General features: G+C 41.5%; 1 protein-coding gene across 11 annotated transcripts in view; it reads left to right on the forward strand.

Annotated features, from left to right (window-relative positions):
* The window catches only part of RELCH (RAB11 binding and LisH domain, coiled-coil and HEAT repeat containing), a 106,715-nt gene extending 102,570 nt beyond the window's left edge, over positions 1-4,145 (forward strand). For 7 of the 11 annotated variants that reach the window (XM_027960869.2, XM_027960870.2, XM_060405309.1 and 4 more), the window contains one exon: positions 2,140-3,844. In XM_027960869.2, coding sequence (XP_027816670.1) covers positions 2,140-2,260 — 121 coding nt within the window. In that variant the 3' untranslated portion in view covers positions 2,261-3,844. Of the gene's footprint in view, positions 1-2,139 lie in introns of all 11 variants that reach the window. The other 4 variants (XM_042239224.2, XM_042239223.2, XM_042239226.2 and 1 more) reach the window with 3 other exon arrangements.
* Positions 4,146-14,843: the final 10,698 nt, after the last annotated feature.

Raw genomic sequence — 14,843 nt, forward strand, 5'->3', positions numbered from 1 at the left:
ATCCCATGCATATTTTATCTTGGAGGTAGTAAGTGGCCACTGAAGATTCTGAGAAGGGGTGTGATATAAAGAAGTGATTATTTAAGTGGTGAGTGACTAATGCAAGAAACCAGATCCAAGATTATCGGAATAATCCAGTTGTAAAGTCTTGACATTAGAAATAAAAGTAAACAATAGAGACGTTGTAAAGGCTCAAGATTTGATGACAGTTTGAGAGCCATCATATCCACTGCTAGGAAGAGGGGAAATGACAGGAGCACCGGCAAGGAGAGACACACCAGCGGGGTTGCTGCTGAGTCACTGCATCGTGTCTGACTCTCTGCAGCCCCATGGACTGCAGCACACCAGGCTTGCCCATCCTTTACCATCTCCCTGAGTTTGCTCACACTTATGTCCATTGAGTTGGTGATGCCATCCAACCATCTCATCCTCTGTCCCCCCCTTCTCCTGCCCTCAGTCTTTACCAACATCATGGTGTTTTCCAGTGAATCAGTTCTTCGCATCAGGTGGCCAAAGTATTAGAGCTCTGGGGAGTTATTTCTAAAGTTAGGGTCTGAGAAAAATGCTTGGGACATTGGCTTTATCTAGTATACAACAGTTGATGATTCTGGCCCTCAGCAAAGCGTTGTGTTTCGGTAACTATTTTGTAGGCATCCTATGGAAATTTATTTGAAACAAAGAGAATGAGTGTATTTTGTAACTGAAGAACTAGAGTCAGATACTGAGCCTGGTGGAGGATTACTTGTGGGAAGAGGGAAACCAGCAAGAGAGGAGTGCTCGGAGGCACGGGGACACCTTAGGTGGAGGCACTGGTGGAAGAGCAACAGGAAGAAGAGGTGCTCACGGTGGGTGCCGTGGCCAGCGCGGAGCTGGTGGCTCGCCGCGCACCTTTAAAGGCCACACTGAACCAGCAGTGCTCGCTGGCAGCATCCCTCCACGCGCAGATGGAGCAGACGCCTGCTGCGCTCCTGTACCTGGCTCGCCTCGCTCTCGGCTCTGACAGGGCCAGACATATTCTCTTACTTAGACCTCAAGATATTTTGCAGTAACAGTTGCAAACTGCATTTTACAGAGGAGGAAACTGAATCAGTGATTTAAAGTATCTTGGCCAAAGTCGCAAATCCAGAAAGCTGGACTCCTGAAACTACTTGTCGCAGCACGATTGTTGAATCGCTGGAAAGTGTCCCTGGTCGATACTTTGTTCAGCAGCATGATGTGTCAGCAGTCTTTAGTGGTCATTTAGGTTGTGCTTACTCCCTACACAGAAGGTTGGCTAAAGAGAAACAAGATTTGACGTTGCTGATTGGCACTAGTGCAGATGGCGACTGATGACATGTTTCTTCTTCCCACGCCCCCCGCACACAGGCATAAGTCACAGGACTGTTACCCGCACAGTAGAAGACCTCAGTGTGGCTTGGTTTACCCATTCGTGAAAATAGAAATAATATCTATCTTCCAGGGTTGCTGTAAGCATTAGGTGAAGTAATGGTAATAATAAGAAGCATAACTAACACTTAGACCTGCTATTACATGCCTGGCTCTGCTAATGAGCACTGTATACTCATCAGGGAACCGAGTGTCTGTCGCTCAGTCATGTCCAACTCTTTGCAATCCCATGAACTGTAGCCTACCAGGCTCTTCTGTCCATGGAAGTTTCCAGGCAGGAATACTTCAGTGGGTTGCCCCTCCCTTCTCCAGGGGATCTCCCTGACCCAGGGATGGAACCCGGGTCTCCTGCATTGCAGGCGGATTGTGTACCCACTGAGCCACCAAGGAAGCCTTTTTAATGCTTGAATAGTCCTATGAGGTAGGTACTAGAATTACGTTCCTTTTAATAGATGAGGAAACAGAGATTAAATAACTTGCCCAAAGTCACACAGCTCGTGAATGACAGAATTGAGCTTCAGTCTCATTCCAGACTTGCGCCTAATCACTACACCACACTGCTTCCTTTCAAGAAATGATTAACACAAAAACCACTAACCTACTAAAAAGCTCTACTCCCTAAGTGTTCGTTTCCCTTTTGTGATACCAGTTCAGAATGTATTTCTTAATGTTCTGTTACTAAAGACTTGGAAAAAAAGTAGATAATTTTCATTTTCTAATCGCTTTACACGAATTTCAAAATCTTTTTCCTAGCTCAATGTCAATTGCTGCAAGCCTAGTGAGTGAAGATGCGAAGACCAAATTCTTGAACAAAATGGGCCAGTTGACAACATCGGGCGCCATGCTGGCCAACGTGTTTCAGAGGAAGAAGTAAGAGCGGGAAGGAGGCCCCAGCGAACACTGAGATGGACCTCAAGCAGACTGGTTCCTTGTACTTGAAGTACTTGCCTTTTTTATTTCTCTGTTTTTCGTTCTTGCATAATAATTTTATCTTAACCTCCAAAGACACTTGCACTGCTTTTGATTGTTGCTGTATATCTGTAATTTTGGAGTTCCAACTGTGGTGATGAAAAAGCTGAGCTGATAGTCTGTACCAAGTCCCCCTCTATGTTCTTGTCTTTCAGAATATTTTTTTTATATATTATATATATATAGTGAATAGTTTTTTTTTAATTTTTGGATGGGACATTAGCAAATACTTGTATGATACACTAAGCTATTACAATGGTACTTAAAATAATGTAAATTTGAAGTCATTGTTATAAAGTAATAAAAATGGAGATTACTTAAGTATTTAAATTATGAAAGGATGATGCAGACTTTTTATTGTTTCTTAACTGACTAGAAAGAGCCACCAGCATTACTCTGTGCCTTTTGGACTTCAGTTTGTGTGTCTGTAGGAGTTGTGTGCATTCCAGTCACACAGTATTTATAACGCGGTAATGAGCCTGAATTACAAATCCTGCAGTCAGTAGATAATAATGTAACTTTCAACATTTCCTCGCTCTCATGGATATTCTTTAAGTGCTATTTAAATCTCCCCGTCACTTATATGAATATAATGGGCTTACCTGAGGGAGGAGAGCACGTGTCGCGTGGGGAGTGGTAACGAAGGTGAATTTTACCAACTGGTGTGTAGTAGATTTAAATACCAAACAAAATTTAAGTAAGAAGAGCTAATAATTGTGACATTTTTTTTTCCCAAGTGGAAATACAGAAGAAAGTATGGCTCGGATCTAAAAGTTAATGCTTATTTGCATAAAACATTCTATTTAAGGTGATAAATTTTCTGATGAATTTTAATTTCAGAGATTATCTTTTCATCCTATGTAGTACAGAGAGGTACAGAAAAGTTCAGGACGTTTGGGGCTGCTTTTTTCCCTCTAGACAAAAAAAGGCATCGGCTTCCTTACTATTGGTCTCAGTCATCAGCTTGTCCCTTAAAGTCAGTGACTGTTCTTGTGTTTGACATATATCGCATAGAGTCTTAAGTCAGTGTACAGTTCCCCTGGAATCTGGCAGTTGTCTGTCAAGTAAGGCAACTTGCAGTAGAAAAGAGGGATCCTGGACATGGGAGGGAGGCGGTTGATTTAAGGGTTTAATGTGAGGCCTTTCTGAAAAATGCGTATTTTGGTAAAGAGAATTCTCTTTTGAGCACATATGGGTGATTGTCACGTTTGTTGTATAAACTGGTTTTAATACGCTTGGAATGTAGTTGGATTACATTCATGGGCAAAGCTAGCTTACCACACATTGAAGCTTATAAAAAATAAGTTGCCATAGGCAGAGCCATTTAAAAAGTTTATTCTGAAATTATTTCTTTAACCTACAGTGAAATAATTGTTAGCTAGTATTTATGGAAACTGTTGGATTCTAGGCATTCCTGAGAAATTAAAAGTGGCTTCCTTTCATGTCAAAAATGTTGATCTATTATAAATAAAATGTTTTTGCATACTTATTTTGGTTTTGATTTTGGCTATGTGTATTTATTTTCATTTTGAAACACTATATCCTCCATCCAAGCAAAAGAGAAATGAGAAACTGTATATTCACTTAAATATATTTTAATTTAGGAATATAATCTCTATAAGTTACCTCGTTTAGTTTACTTTTATTTAAAAAGCATTATGTTGTATAAAATGAAAACATTTCTGAGATGATTTAAAGAAAAAAATGTTTGAATTCTCATTTGCTTTGAACTATAGCAACACTAGTATGTTTGTTACCTGATGAATAAATATAATGTATTTTTAATGTGATACGTTTTATTAATTTGTGAATCCGTTTATCCAAATGCTAACAGGTTTTCATGAAAGGCGCCATCCAGCAAGATATGCAGTGTGTTTCGAGTCCCTGTTACTATGCTATTAAACATCTTAATGTCAGTAAGACTTTACATTTATTTTCCCATGGCTTTCTATTGTAAAATATAGATTCTTTAATGACAAGACAGACACTAATATGAAACTGGGTGTGTTCTTCCAAAACAAGCTGGAAAACTCCCATCCTCACTCTTTTTAAACAGAGGTAAAAATGATACAAATAAAAGCAAAGTTTGCAAAGTAATGAAAAGTTCATTCGAAATTATGTTCCAAAGCAAGCCAGAGACTGAAGTTTTCCAGAAACCCGCAAGGGTTGTAGTTGCCGACTTCTCTGTACTAACCTGAGAGTGCCTCGCGAGTAGCCGCAGCACTCTGTGTGTGCACCTCTGTGCTCAGCATCCTCGACCTTCATCTGTCGACAGTCAGCACCCCTTTTGAGAGATTACTTGCTAAACATCAGATTAACTGACAGCCTGAATGAAATTGTGAATAATTTAAGTAACTTTAATGGGGTATCAATTCAGGTGCTATCAAGCTTCCTTTCCTTATAAGAAAAGAAAAAATGGTTCAAATAAATAGTCTCTGAACTAAACTAAAGTTTGGGAACATGAAATCAGTGTGTATTGAGTTGTCTTTTCACGAACCTGCTCTTTAAGATAAACTATTTTAGGCCATTCAGTTCAGTTCAGTCGCTAAGTCGTGTCCGACTCTTTGTGACCCCATGAATTGCAACACACCAGGCCTCCCTGTCCGTCACCAACTCCCAGAATCTACTCAAACTCATATCCATCGAGTCGGTGATGCCATCCAACCATCTCATCCTCTGTCATCCCCTTCACCTGCCCCCAGCCCCTTCCAGCATCAGGGTCTTTTCCAATGAGTCACCTCTTTGTATGAGGTGGCCAAAGTATTGGAGTTTCAGCTTCAGCATCATTCCTTCCAAAGAACACCCATGACTGGTCTCCTTTAGGATGAACTGGTGGGATCTCCTTGCAGTCCAAGGGACTCTCAAGAGTCTTCTTCAACACCACAGTTCAAAAGCATCAATTCTTCAGCGCTCAGCTTTAAGAACGTAACTTTGTCTAGACCCACCTTGTGGATCTTTGAACAGTGATAGCCAACCGCAGCTAACACTTTATGCTGATTACAAGTTCTTGACTATTTTTTGCCTAAATAATGTATATTTATTTTAAGAAGTTTGTAACTGGCTACTCCGATTCCTCAAATTCTTCAGATTGCCCAGGTAACTATATTCCAACTTTATCTTAGTTGTTAACTCTTACAAGCAAACTGTGCCTTTCATATGAGTAGACATGTTTGAAAACTTTACCGTGTACCTCATTTGGTTACTATTTTATTTCAGTATATTTAAAAAATAATAGGTTAAAGATACATGTTACTAATAAGAATAATAAATGTATGTGGTATCTGCATATCAGCGAAATAATTGGATTTTAGACTATTTTCATGCTACATAAGAATGCTCTGTTTACCTTTCCTCTAGCCCTAACCTAATGTTCTTTTCATAGAGCCATTATATGTTGATCAGAATTGTGTAGTCTTATACATTTTGAACTCAGCAAAGTATCTGACTGATTGTCTTAACATCCTTACTTATCTCCAAGGTAAAAAATATGGGTAAATAAAAGCACAAATAAAGCACTGTGCTGTGTGCTCATGGCCTAAAAAGCTCAGCAGAGCTTGTCTCCTTATCACTGGCTCTGGGCAGCCCCATTTATCAGCAAACCTTACCACGTTTTCTAAGCCATTTGTAAATGTAGTAAAACCATGCCTTTCTAAAGATTATCCAGTCGTTCACTACTCAACATTTGTATTGTTTATGGAGTACCTATACTGTGCTAGGCACGGGAGGCAATGGATAAGGCCAGCGTAGAACAGAGCTTGCAGCCAGGCAGGGAACCAAACAGGTTGAGAGGGAAGGACTGAGGAAGCCTTACTGTAATTAGGATGAGTACTTTGGAAGGCCTCTGTAAGGTGACATTGTACCTGAAAATTAGGAAGAGTGGCTTTACCCATGTGAAAACAGGAAGAGAAAAAAGAGCAATATGTGCATAGGCCTTGGAGGGTTTAGGGAACTGGAAAAAGAAGATCAGCGTGACTCCAGCATTTTAAATGTGATGGGGTATCAACAGATTAAACTGGAGAGGGGTATAGCCAGATCACACAGGTTCGATCCCTGGGTCGGGAAGATCCCCTGAAGTAGGAAATGGCAACCCATTCCAATATTCTTCTCACATGGTTGAAGTAGTACACTGGCTTGATCCAGTTCACATGATGGTTAGACAGGCTTTGGAAGAACGCTTTGGAAAAAGGCAGGAATAGAGGCTGCAGGGGCTTCCCCGGTGGCACTAGTGGTCAAGAACCCACCTGCCAATGCAGGAAACGAGGGAACGGTTCGGTCCCTGGGTTAAGAAGATGCCCTGGAGGAGGGCATGGCAACCCACTCAGGTATCCTTGCCTGGAGAATTCCATGGACAGAGGAGCCTGGCAGGCTACAGACCATGGGGTTGCAAAGAGTCAGAGGGAAGCAACTTAGCAAGCATGCAGAGGCAAGAAGCAAGCAGGCAGAAGCTAAGGCAATGTCTAAGCAAGAGATGGTGGCAGCCTGGACAAAAGTAGAGGGAAAGGGCAGACCTGATGTAAATTCGGGACGTAATACAGGCATGACAGGTTGGGTATGAAGAGTGAGGGAAAAAGAAAAGTCAAAAATGTCACTGGGATTTTGGGCTGGATTAACTGAATAAATAATGAGTGATAACAACAGTAAGGAAATTTTAGGAGTGAATCTACAGTTTGATTTGAGATGTGCCAGAATTGAGATACCTGAGAGGTACCTGTCTCGAGGTCAAGTGAGAAGTTAATTATCCAAGTGTGGGTCTCAACAGAGGTCAAGGTTGAAAACACAGATTGTGGAGTCATTGATATTTGACTAAAGCCATGAAACTAAATGAGATGGCCTGGTGAGAGAGTGACCGTGAAGAGACCCGACTCAGCCCTGAGACACTCCCGTATCTGAAGTTCAGTAGAGCAGGAGGAGCTACTCAAAGACTCGGAAGTGAGGCTGGAGAGAAACCAAGAAAGGGTGGTTTCTTGAAAGCAAAGAACACCCCGAGGAGCAGTGGTGGCCCCTTGGCAGTCAGTAGGAGGGTGGGTCTAAGGTTGGCGGAAGATTAAAGTCACTGATGACGTCAATCGTGAGCTCAGTGGGTCTGGGGAAATAGAGGCCTGATTGCAGGCGTGAAGAGAGACAGGCGGGGTTCCGGCTCTTTCAGGAAACGTTGCTATAAAGGCATCTAGAAAGGAACGTGAGGTCCAGGAGAGGCGTGGAGGAAAGTTTTGTAACAGGAGAAATTAGGTCTGTACATAACCTGCTGAGAGCAAGTCGGTAAACTGAGAGAGAACGGTGATGGAGCAGTGAGAGTAGGCAAGGACTGTGAAACAGCGAAGTCCTTGAGAAGGCAAGAGGGGTGCGGTTCAGAACACAGACACATCCAGACCTCCTCCGTGACTGGAGAGGACAGGTGCACTGGAGGCAATTTGGTAGATTTAGTGGTGGGAAGGTTTGGGGTTTTCCATCTCTTCTCAGTAAAGTATGAAGCAAAGATACTAGTGTGGCCGGCATGTGGAAAGTTTTGGAGGTTTGAGGAAAAGGAAGGTAGAAATGCTTGTCTCCAAGAATAGCAGAGTATTACGGATACAACTGTTAAATTGCCAAGCAATTGTGAGAGCTGATTTGAGAATAGTAATTACGAATTTAAAGACAGGCAGTTAACACAATTGTGGTTTGTTGTTGTTGTTGTTTTCTTCCAGACAAAATTAGCTGTTCAGAACAGACGTAAAGTATACATACAATAAAGTAGAACCAAGTCCGGGTTTTTCCAGATGCGTAAGATGAGAAAAGAATATTAAACCTCTTGCAAAGAAAGTATTATCGAGATGGACCTACGGAATCTAACTGGGAAAGAGGGGACACAACCGGATGGATAGGGTCAGCAATATGTAAGTGAGCTGGAAAGAGCTTCCTTTGAGAGTAGAAGTGAAAAGCAAATACTATACCTGTTCTGCGTCCAGCCTTTAAGGTACAGAGGTTTGAGGAAACAAAATGGAAAAGCCTGCACGCTGAAGAATAGCAATGAAGGTGATGTTTTAGGGGTGATGGTGGTTTAGTCCCTAAGTCGCATCTGACTCTAGCAACCCCACGGACTGTAGCCCGCCAGGCTCCTCTGTCCATGGGGTTTTCCAGGCAAGAATACTGGAGTGGGTGTCCATTTCCTCCTCCAGAGGGTCTTCCCAACCCAGGGATCAAACCCAGGTCTCCTACATTGCAGGCGGTGTCTTTACCAAGGGGTAGTCAGGATTCAATTAGCATAAGATGAGTCCAAGAGAAGAGGCTGAGGATGAAGGCGAGAAACCTGAAGACAGACCTTGAGTTGCCATGTGCCCAGTGGGAAGGGTTAGAGATTGAGGAGCTTTCTCGCTGACATCTGTGTGAACCTGGTCAAGCTCCTGGAGGTAAGAACGAACAAAGAGCAGGGGCCGCTCTCTGGCTGGGCTCCCTGGGGTCTGTGGCTCCTGGACTTGTCCTCCTGGGGCTCCAGCAGTTGATCAATAACAGTTCTAGTTTTTCCACCCCTGCCTCAGTTCCCACAGAGATTATAGCTTGTGAGCGTCCTGCTCTGACAATTTGTGATTCTCTGTATTTGCCTGTCAGTCTCTCCAGTTTGGGGGGCAGTGGTATGCCCTGGGACCTCCCTTCTCTTAAATGGATTTAGGAAGAGTCCATTCTGAAGGAGATCAGCCCCGGGATTTCTTTGGAAGGAATGATGCTGAAGCTGAAACTCCAGTACTTTGGCCACCTCATGCGAAGAATTGACTCATTGGAAAAGACTCTGATGCTGGGAGGGATTGGGGGCAGGAGGAGAAGGGGACGACCGAGGAAGAGATGGCTGGATGGCATCACTGACTCAATGGATGCGAGTCTGAGTGAACTCTGGGAGTTGGTGATGAACAGGGAGGCCTGGCGCGCTGCGGTTCATGGGGTCGCAAAGAGTCGGACACGACTGAGCAACTGAACTGAACTGAACTGATTTTCTGGTGGCTCAGTTGGTAAAGAATCAGCCTGCAGTGCAGGAGACTAGGGTTCAATCTGTCAGTCAGGAAGATCCCTTGGAGAAAGAACAGGCAACCCATTCCAGTATTCTTGCCTGGGAAATCCCGTGGACAGAGGAGCCTGGCGGGCTACAGTCCATGGAGCCGCGAGAGTCGGACACGACTTAACGACTAAACCATTGATCATTCAGCTTTTTACTCCTCAGGGCAGAGTGGCAACCTCAAGCTCCCTACATGTGGAACTGGAAACAGGAAGCAGCACAGATTTTTTTTTTTAATGCAAAACACAGAAAAGAGGGTAAAAGTCATTGGGGCCAGAAGGGAAGAGAGAGACTGGGCAGAAATGTTATTTGAAGAGAGAATGGACACAAAAATGTTTAAGCTGACAAAAACATCAAGAAAGGCAATGAATCACAAACAGGATCAATTCAAAGGAAACTAAGCCTCCCCATGTTAGAGTACCTGCTGGAAACCGATTACAAACAGCAAGTCTTAAAAGCAGCTACTGTAAGACTGATCGTTGGCATATCAACAGAAAACAAAAGCAATTATGTTTTTTAAATGCCGAAGGAAAATAACCGCCACCCTACAACTTCAAAAGAAGGCAAGTTAAGGTATTTTTAGACACTCGTCCCCTAGAAAAAAAAAAACCCCAAAACAGAATTTGTTAGCAGCAGACTCACACCAAAGGAAAAGCCGAGAAAGCTATTCAAGCAAAAGGAAAGTGATGCAAAAAGGAATACGGAGCCAAAAAAGGATACACAGGGACTTCCCTGGCAGTCCAGCAGCCAGGACTCTGCGCTCCCAATGCAGGGACCTGGGTTCGAGCCCTGCTCAGGGGACTAGACCCCACATGCCCCAACCGAGACCCAGGACAGCCAAGCTTATTTTTTAAAGGAAACTGGAAAATATCGAATGTTGAGATGTAAGCAACGTGCTTTTAAAAGAAACCATATGTTAAGGAAGCTGTGACAACATTAGAAAACATTTTTATTAAATAATGGGAAATATGAAACTTGTGAGATTAAAGCCATTCTTACAGGGAGCTGTACATACAGCTTTAAACACATAAATGAGGAAAGAAGGTTTAAGGTCAATTAACATTCATTTTAAGAAGTTTGAAAAGAACCATGAGGCAGAAGAATCAATAAAGATCAGAAATTAAACAGAAAAACATACGATAAGGAAGATGAAGAAAGACAATTTGATTCTAATTAATTGAACTAATAAAATCTGGTTAAACCTCAGAAAGATTACCAAGAAAAGGAGAAGGCATAAATAAATCCCCAGGTGGTGTTCAGTCGCTCAGGCGGGTCAGACTGTGCAGCCCCATGGACGGCAGCACACCAGGCCTCCCTGGCCATCACCAGCTCCCAGAGTTTACCCAAACTCATGTCCATCGAGTTGATGGTGCCATCCAACCTCTCATCCTCTGTCGTCCCCTTCTCCTCCTGCCCTCAATCTTTCCCAGCATCAGGGTCTTTTCCAATGAGTCAGCTCTTTGCATCAGGTGACCAAAGTACTGGAGTTTGAGCTTCAGTCCTTCCAATGAATATTCAGGACTGATATCCTTTAGGATGGACTGGTTGACTCTCCTTGCAGTCCAACGGACTCTCGGGAATTTTTCCAACACCACAGTTCAAAAGCGTCAATTCTTCGGCAGTCGGGCTTCTTTATGGTCCACCTCTCAAATCCATACATGACTACTGGAAAAACCTTAGCTTTGACTAGATGGACCTTTGTCAGCAAGGTAATGTCTCTGCTTTTTAATACACTGTCTAGGTTGGTCATAGCTTTTCTTCCAAGGAGCAAGTCTCTTTTAATTTCATGGCTGCAGTCACCATCTGCAGTGATTTTGGAGCCCAAGAATATAAAATCTCTCACTGTTTCCACTGTTTCCCCATCTGTTTGCCATGAAGTGATGGGACTAGATGCCATGATCTTAGTTTTCTGAATGTTGAGTTTTAAGCCAACTTGTTCACTCTCCTCTTTCACCTTCATCAAGAGGCTCTTTAGTTCCTCTTCTCTTTCTGCCATTACCAGTATTGGAAACTGAAAAGAAGAAATCCTTGCAAACACTACATTTAAAATATAATGAGACTTTATAAATGACTGTACACCAGCAAAGTTAAAAGATGAGACGGAATGAACACACTTCTATTTAAACACACACACACCACTTCTTACCAAAACCAACACAAAAGGAAACAAACTCTCTGAAGCTATCTGTTAAATACAGCAAAACTGTCATTTAAAACCATGCCATAAAGAAACCTCAATGCCGAGATGGTTTTATGGGTGAATTCTACCAAATATTTAAGGAAAAAATAACACCGTATCATACACCTTTTCGAAGGTCTTCCATACTCCTCAGTCTTGTCCAGCAAAACCCTGACACCAAAACTTGACCCAATTCAGGAAGGGCATGACAGGCCAATCTCGCTCACAAACCTGGATGTGAAATTTCTTCCTGTCGTTGTGGGATAGTATTGCCCCTTGATTTATCTGTGAGTGAACACCGATTTCTCAAGGTTCACTTTGGTTGGAAACGTGTTTTGTGGGTGAGACGTCAGCACGAGCAGAGAGAGTGAATAGTGGAAACGTCTGTGTTTCCTGAGCTTCACTGGAGGCTTGTGAAGCCTTATGTTTACTCAATAACGTCACTTTTTATGTATTTGCTTTAGCTCTGTGCCCAGTAAGTATTTTCTGTCACCACATGAAAAAAATTACATAAGCTGATTAATTATCATTCTTGTGGACATTTATAAGCGTGTTATTAACAAGATTGTATCTATTTTCTGGTGCCTAGTACAGACCATTAAAATATAATACTATTGACATAATACTTACAAACCATTCCCCTGAAACAAAAATGACAGCCATATTTTAATTTACCTTTTCGATTCTGGAAACTCAAAAAGTTCTTGCAGAAGTGGGGAGTAGTGAGGATTTTCAGGGTTAGTTGCACATTAGCCATGCAAAATAGTTTTCAACTAATGCTATGATTCCTTTATTTTTCTCCCCAGTACAAATAAAACAATTCACCATTGGCTGATTACTCTGTAAAAATTGGAAATATTTAATAAATGTTAAAACATCTGTTGTTTAAAATGAATTTTGCATTTATTACGTATAACCAAAATTTAATTATACGTGTGCTTGTAAATGGACTTATAAAAATAATAAATAACACTTTCTGTAAATGATGAGAAATCTCTTTATAGAGCAAGCATTCTTCATTTAATAGGAAAAACTACTATTTATCTTCCACGTTTCTCATAATAACGCCATTTATATAGGAAAGATGATGTCTTCAAGCTCATTTTAATGGATCTTGTTAATAACAAATGTATTCTACATTAATCTCTACAAAGTATTTGAATTATTTGAGTGATCTGTAAATATAGAAATAAAGTCTTTAAAGGTAATTATTTTTTCAGGTAAACTTGTTTCAGTAGATTTAATATGGTGACCTGGGCATCCTGTTGTTGAGAGTGCTTCCAAAACCAGCACATTCACCTCTGGGACTTTCCAAGCAGAAGTTTTAAGTCCCCTAATCTTTTTTTGAAAAAAGAAGGGGTAGATGTTGGAAATACGCCAGGAGTAGGCCTTGGTGTTTCTCGTGAAGTGCCACACTGAGTATACCCTCTCCCACGAGTCAGTTCCTTTTATCAAAATCAAAGTCTCCCACACAGCCATTTCCAGAAAGTCTGTCTCCACATTCAAGACAACAAAAGGCCAGATAAATATTTCTCTTAATCTGTAATTTTGTTCAATTCCTATACTTCACTTCATCTGGAGTTTTAACCTCTCTTTACCGAATGTCCATACCTGTCAGTTAAAGTACAAAAGTACTTTTTCCTCAGTGTAAACAGCTTAGGAACATCAAAAGTTGAAATGAGTAGTTTCTACTTTTTCTTTTATGACTCACCTAATGCTAATATTTGGTACTTTAACCTAAATGTCCATCAACAGATAAGTGGATAAAGAAGATGTGATACGCACACCATGGAATAATACTCAGCCATAAAAAGGATGAAATGTCTTTTGCAACAACGTGGATGGAGCTAGATACTATCATGCTAAGTGAAGTAAGTCAGCTTAATATGAGGAATCTAAAAAAAAAAAAGAAGCAAATGAACTTATTTAGAAAAGAGAAACCAACTTACAGGCACAGAAAACAAACTTACGGTTACCAAAGGGAAAAGGGGAGGAGGGATAAATCTGGAGTATGAGATCAACAGATATACACCCACTGTATTTAAAATAGGCAAACACCAAGGATTTACATATAGCTCTCTCAGTATCTTATAATAACCTATAACTGAAAAAAGTCTGAAAAAAGAATAAATATAACAGAATCACTTTATATCTAACAGTATTACTATATAAACTAACACAGTGTTGTAAATCAGCTATAGTTCAATTTTTTAAAACCTGGGGAAAAGTTGGTGCTTAGTAATAAGATACACTCCAGAGCCAGACAGCCAAGGTTTGAATCCCGGCTCTGTCACTTACTCCAGGTGACCCCAGGTAAGTTATTAACCTCTATGCCTCAGTTTCCTCATCTGTAGGAAGGATATAGTATTCCTTGCAAAGCTGTTGCAAGGATTAAAAGAATTTGTAAGTATGCTATTAGTATTTGCTATTGTTGTCTCTCCAGAAACTTCCTTTGCTTAGATAAGTAAAATCATGTTTTTAAATTATTTTTTACAGACATGGGATGATATTTCTCTGTAACTAGCTTTTTCTACTATGATATGGAATTGCTTTGCCAAAGGATATTTGCACTTTTAATTTTTTTTAAGCAACACTACAGATTGCTTTCCAAAAAGCAGAAAAGTAACTGGGCAGTGTACCCATCAGGCTGCCCAGGAGAGAGTCACAAAGTAAAGGAGCCTGCGTGCCTGCCGCAGCCCAAGGCAGGAGGGGCAATGGCAGTATGCCGTTGTGTGGCCCTTACCCTACACCTAGAGCCGCAGAACTTCATCTGGAGGTAGGCTGTGATGTCATACGTTCACGTTGCAAACCCAGAACTAAAACAACAAAACAAACGAGAGGCATATAAAATAAGCTACCAACGGAGAAAAAACATAGCCGTAAAAATACCCAAATCATCCAGAAGAAGGGAAGGAAAAAATGAGCCAAGGTGGAACAAATACAAAACAAATAGCCAGACTTAAATTTCACCATATTTATAATCACATCGAAGTGAAGTGTTAGTTGCTCAGTCGTGCCCGACTCTTCGCGACCCCATGGACTGTAGCCCGCCAGGCTCCTCTATCCATGGGATTCTCCAGGTAAGAATACTGGAGCGGGTAGTCATGCCCTCCTACAGGGGATCTTCCCGACCCAGAGTTCGAACCTGGGTCTCCTGTATTGCAGGCAATTCTTTACCATCTAACCCCCTTATCGGCTACGTGATTTGCAAATATTTTCTCCCATTCATTAGATTGTTGAAGCCTCAAGCCAACCCGCTCAAGTATTCTTGCCTGGAGAATTCCA

Source organism: Ovis aries, chromosome 23 (assembly GCF_016772045.2).
Source record: "Ovis aries strain OAR_USU_Benz2616 breed Rambouillet chromosome 23, ARS-UI_Ramb_v3.0, whole genome shotgun sequence".
In the NCBI taxonomy this organism is placed as follows: Eukaryota; Metazoa; Chordata; class Mammalia; order Artiodactyla; family Bovidae; genus Ovis; species Ovis aries.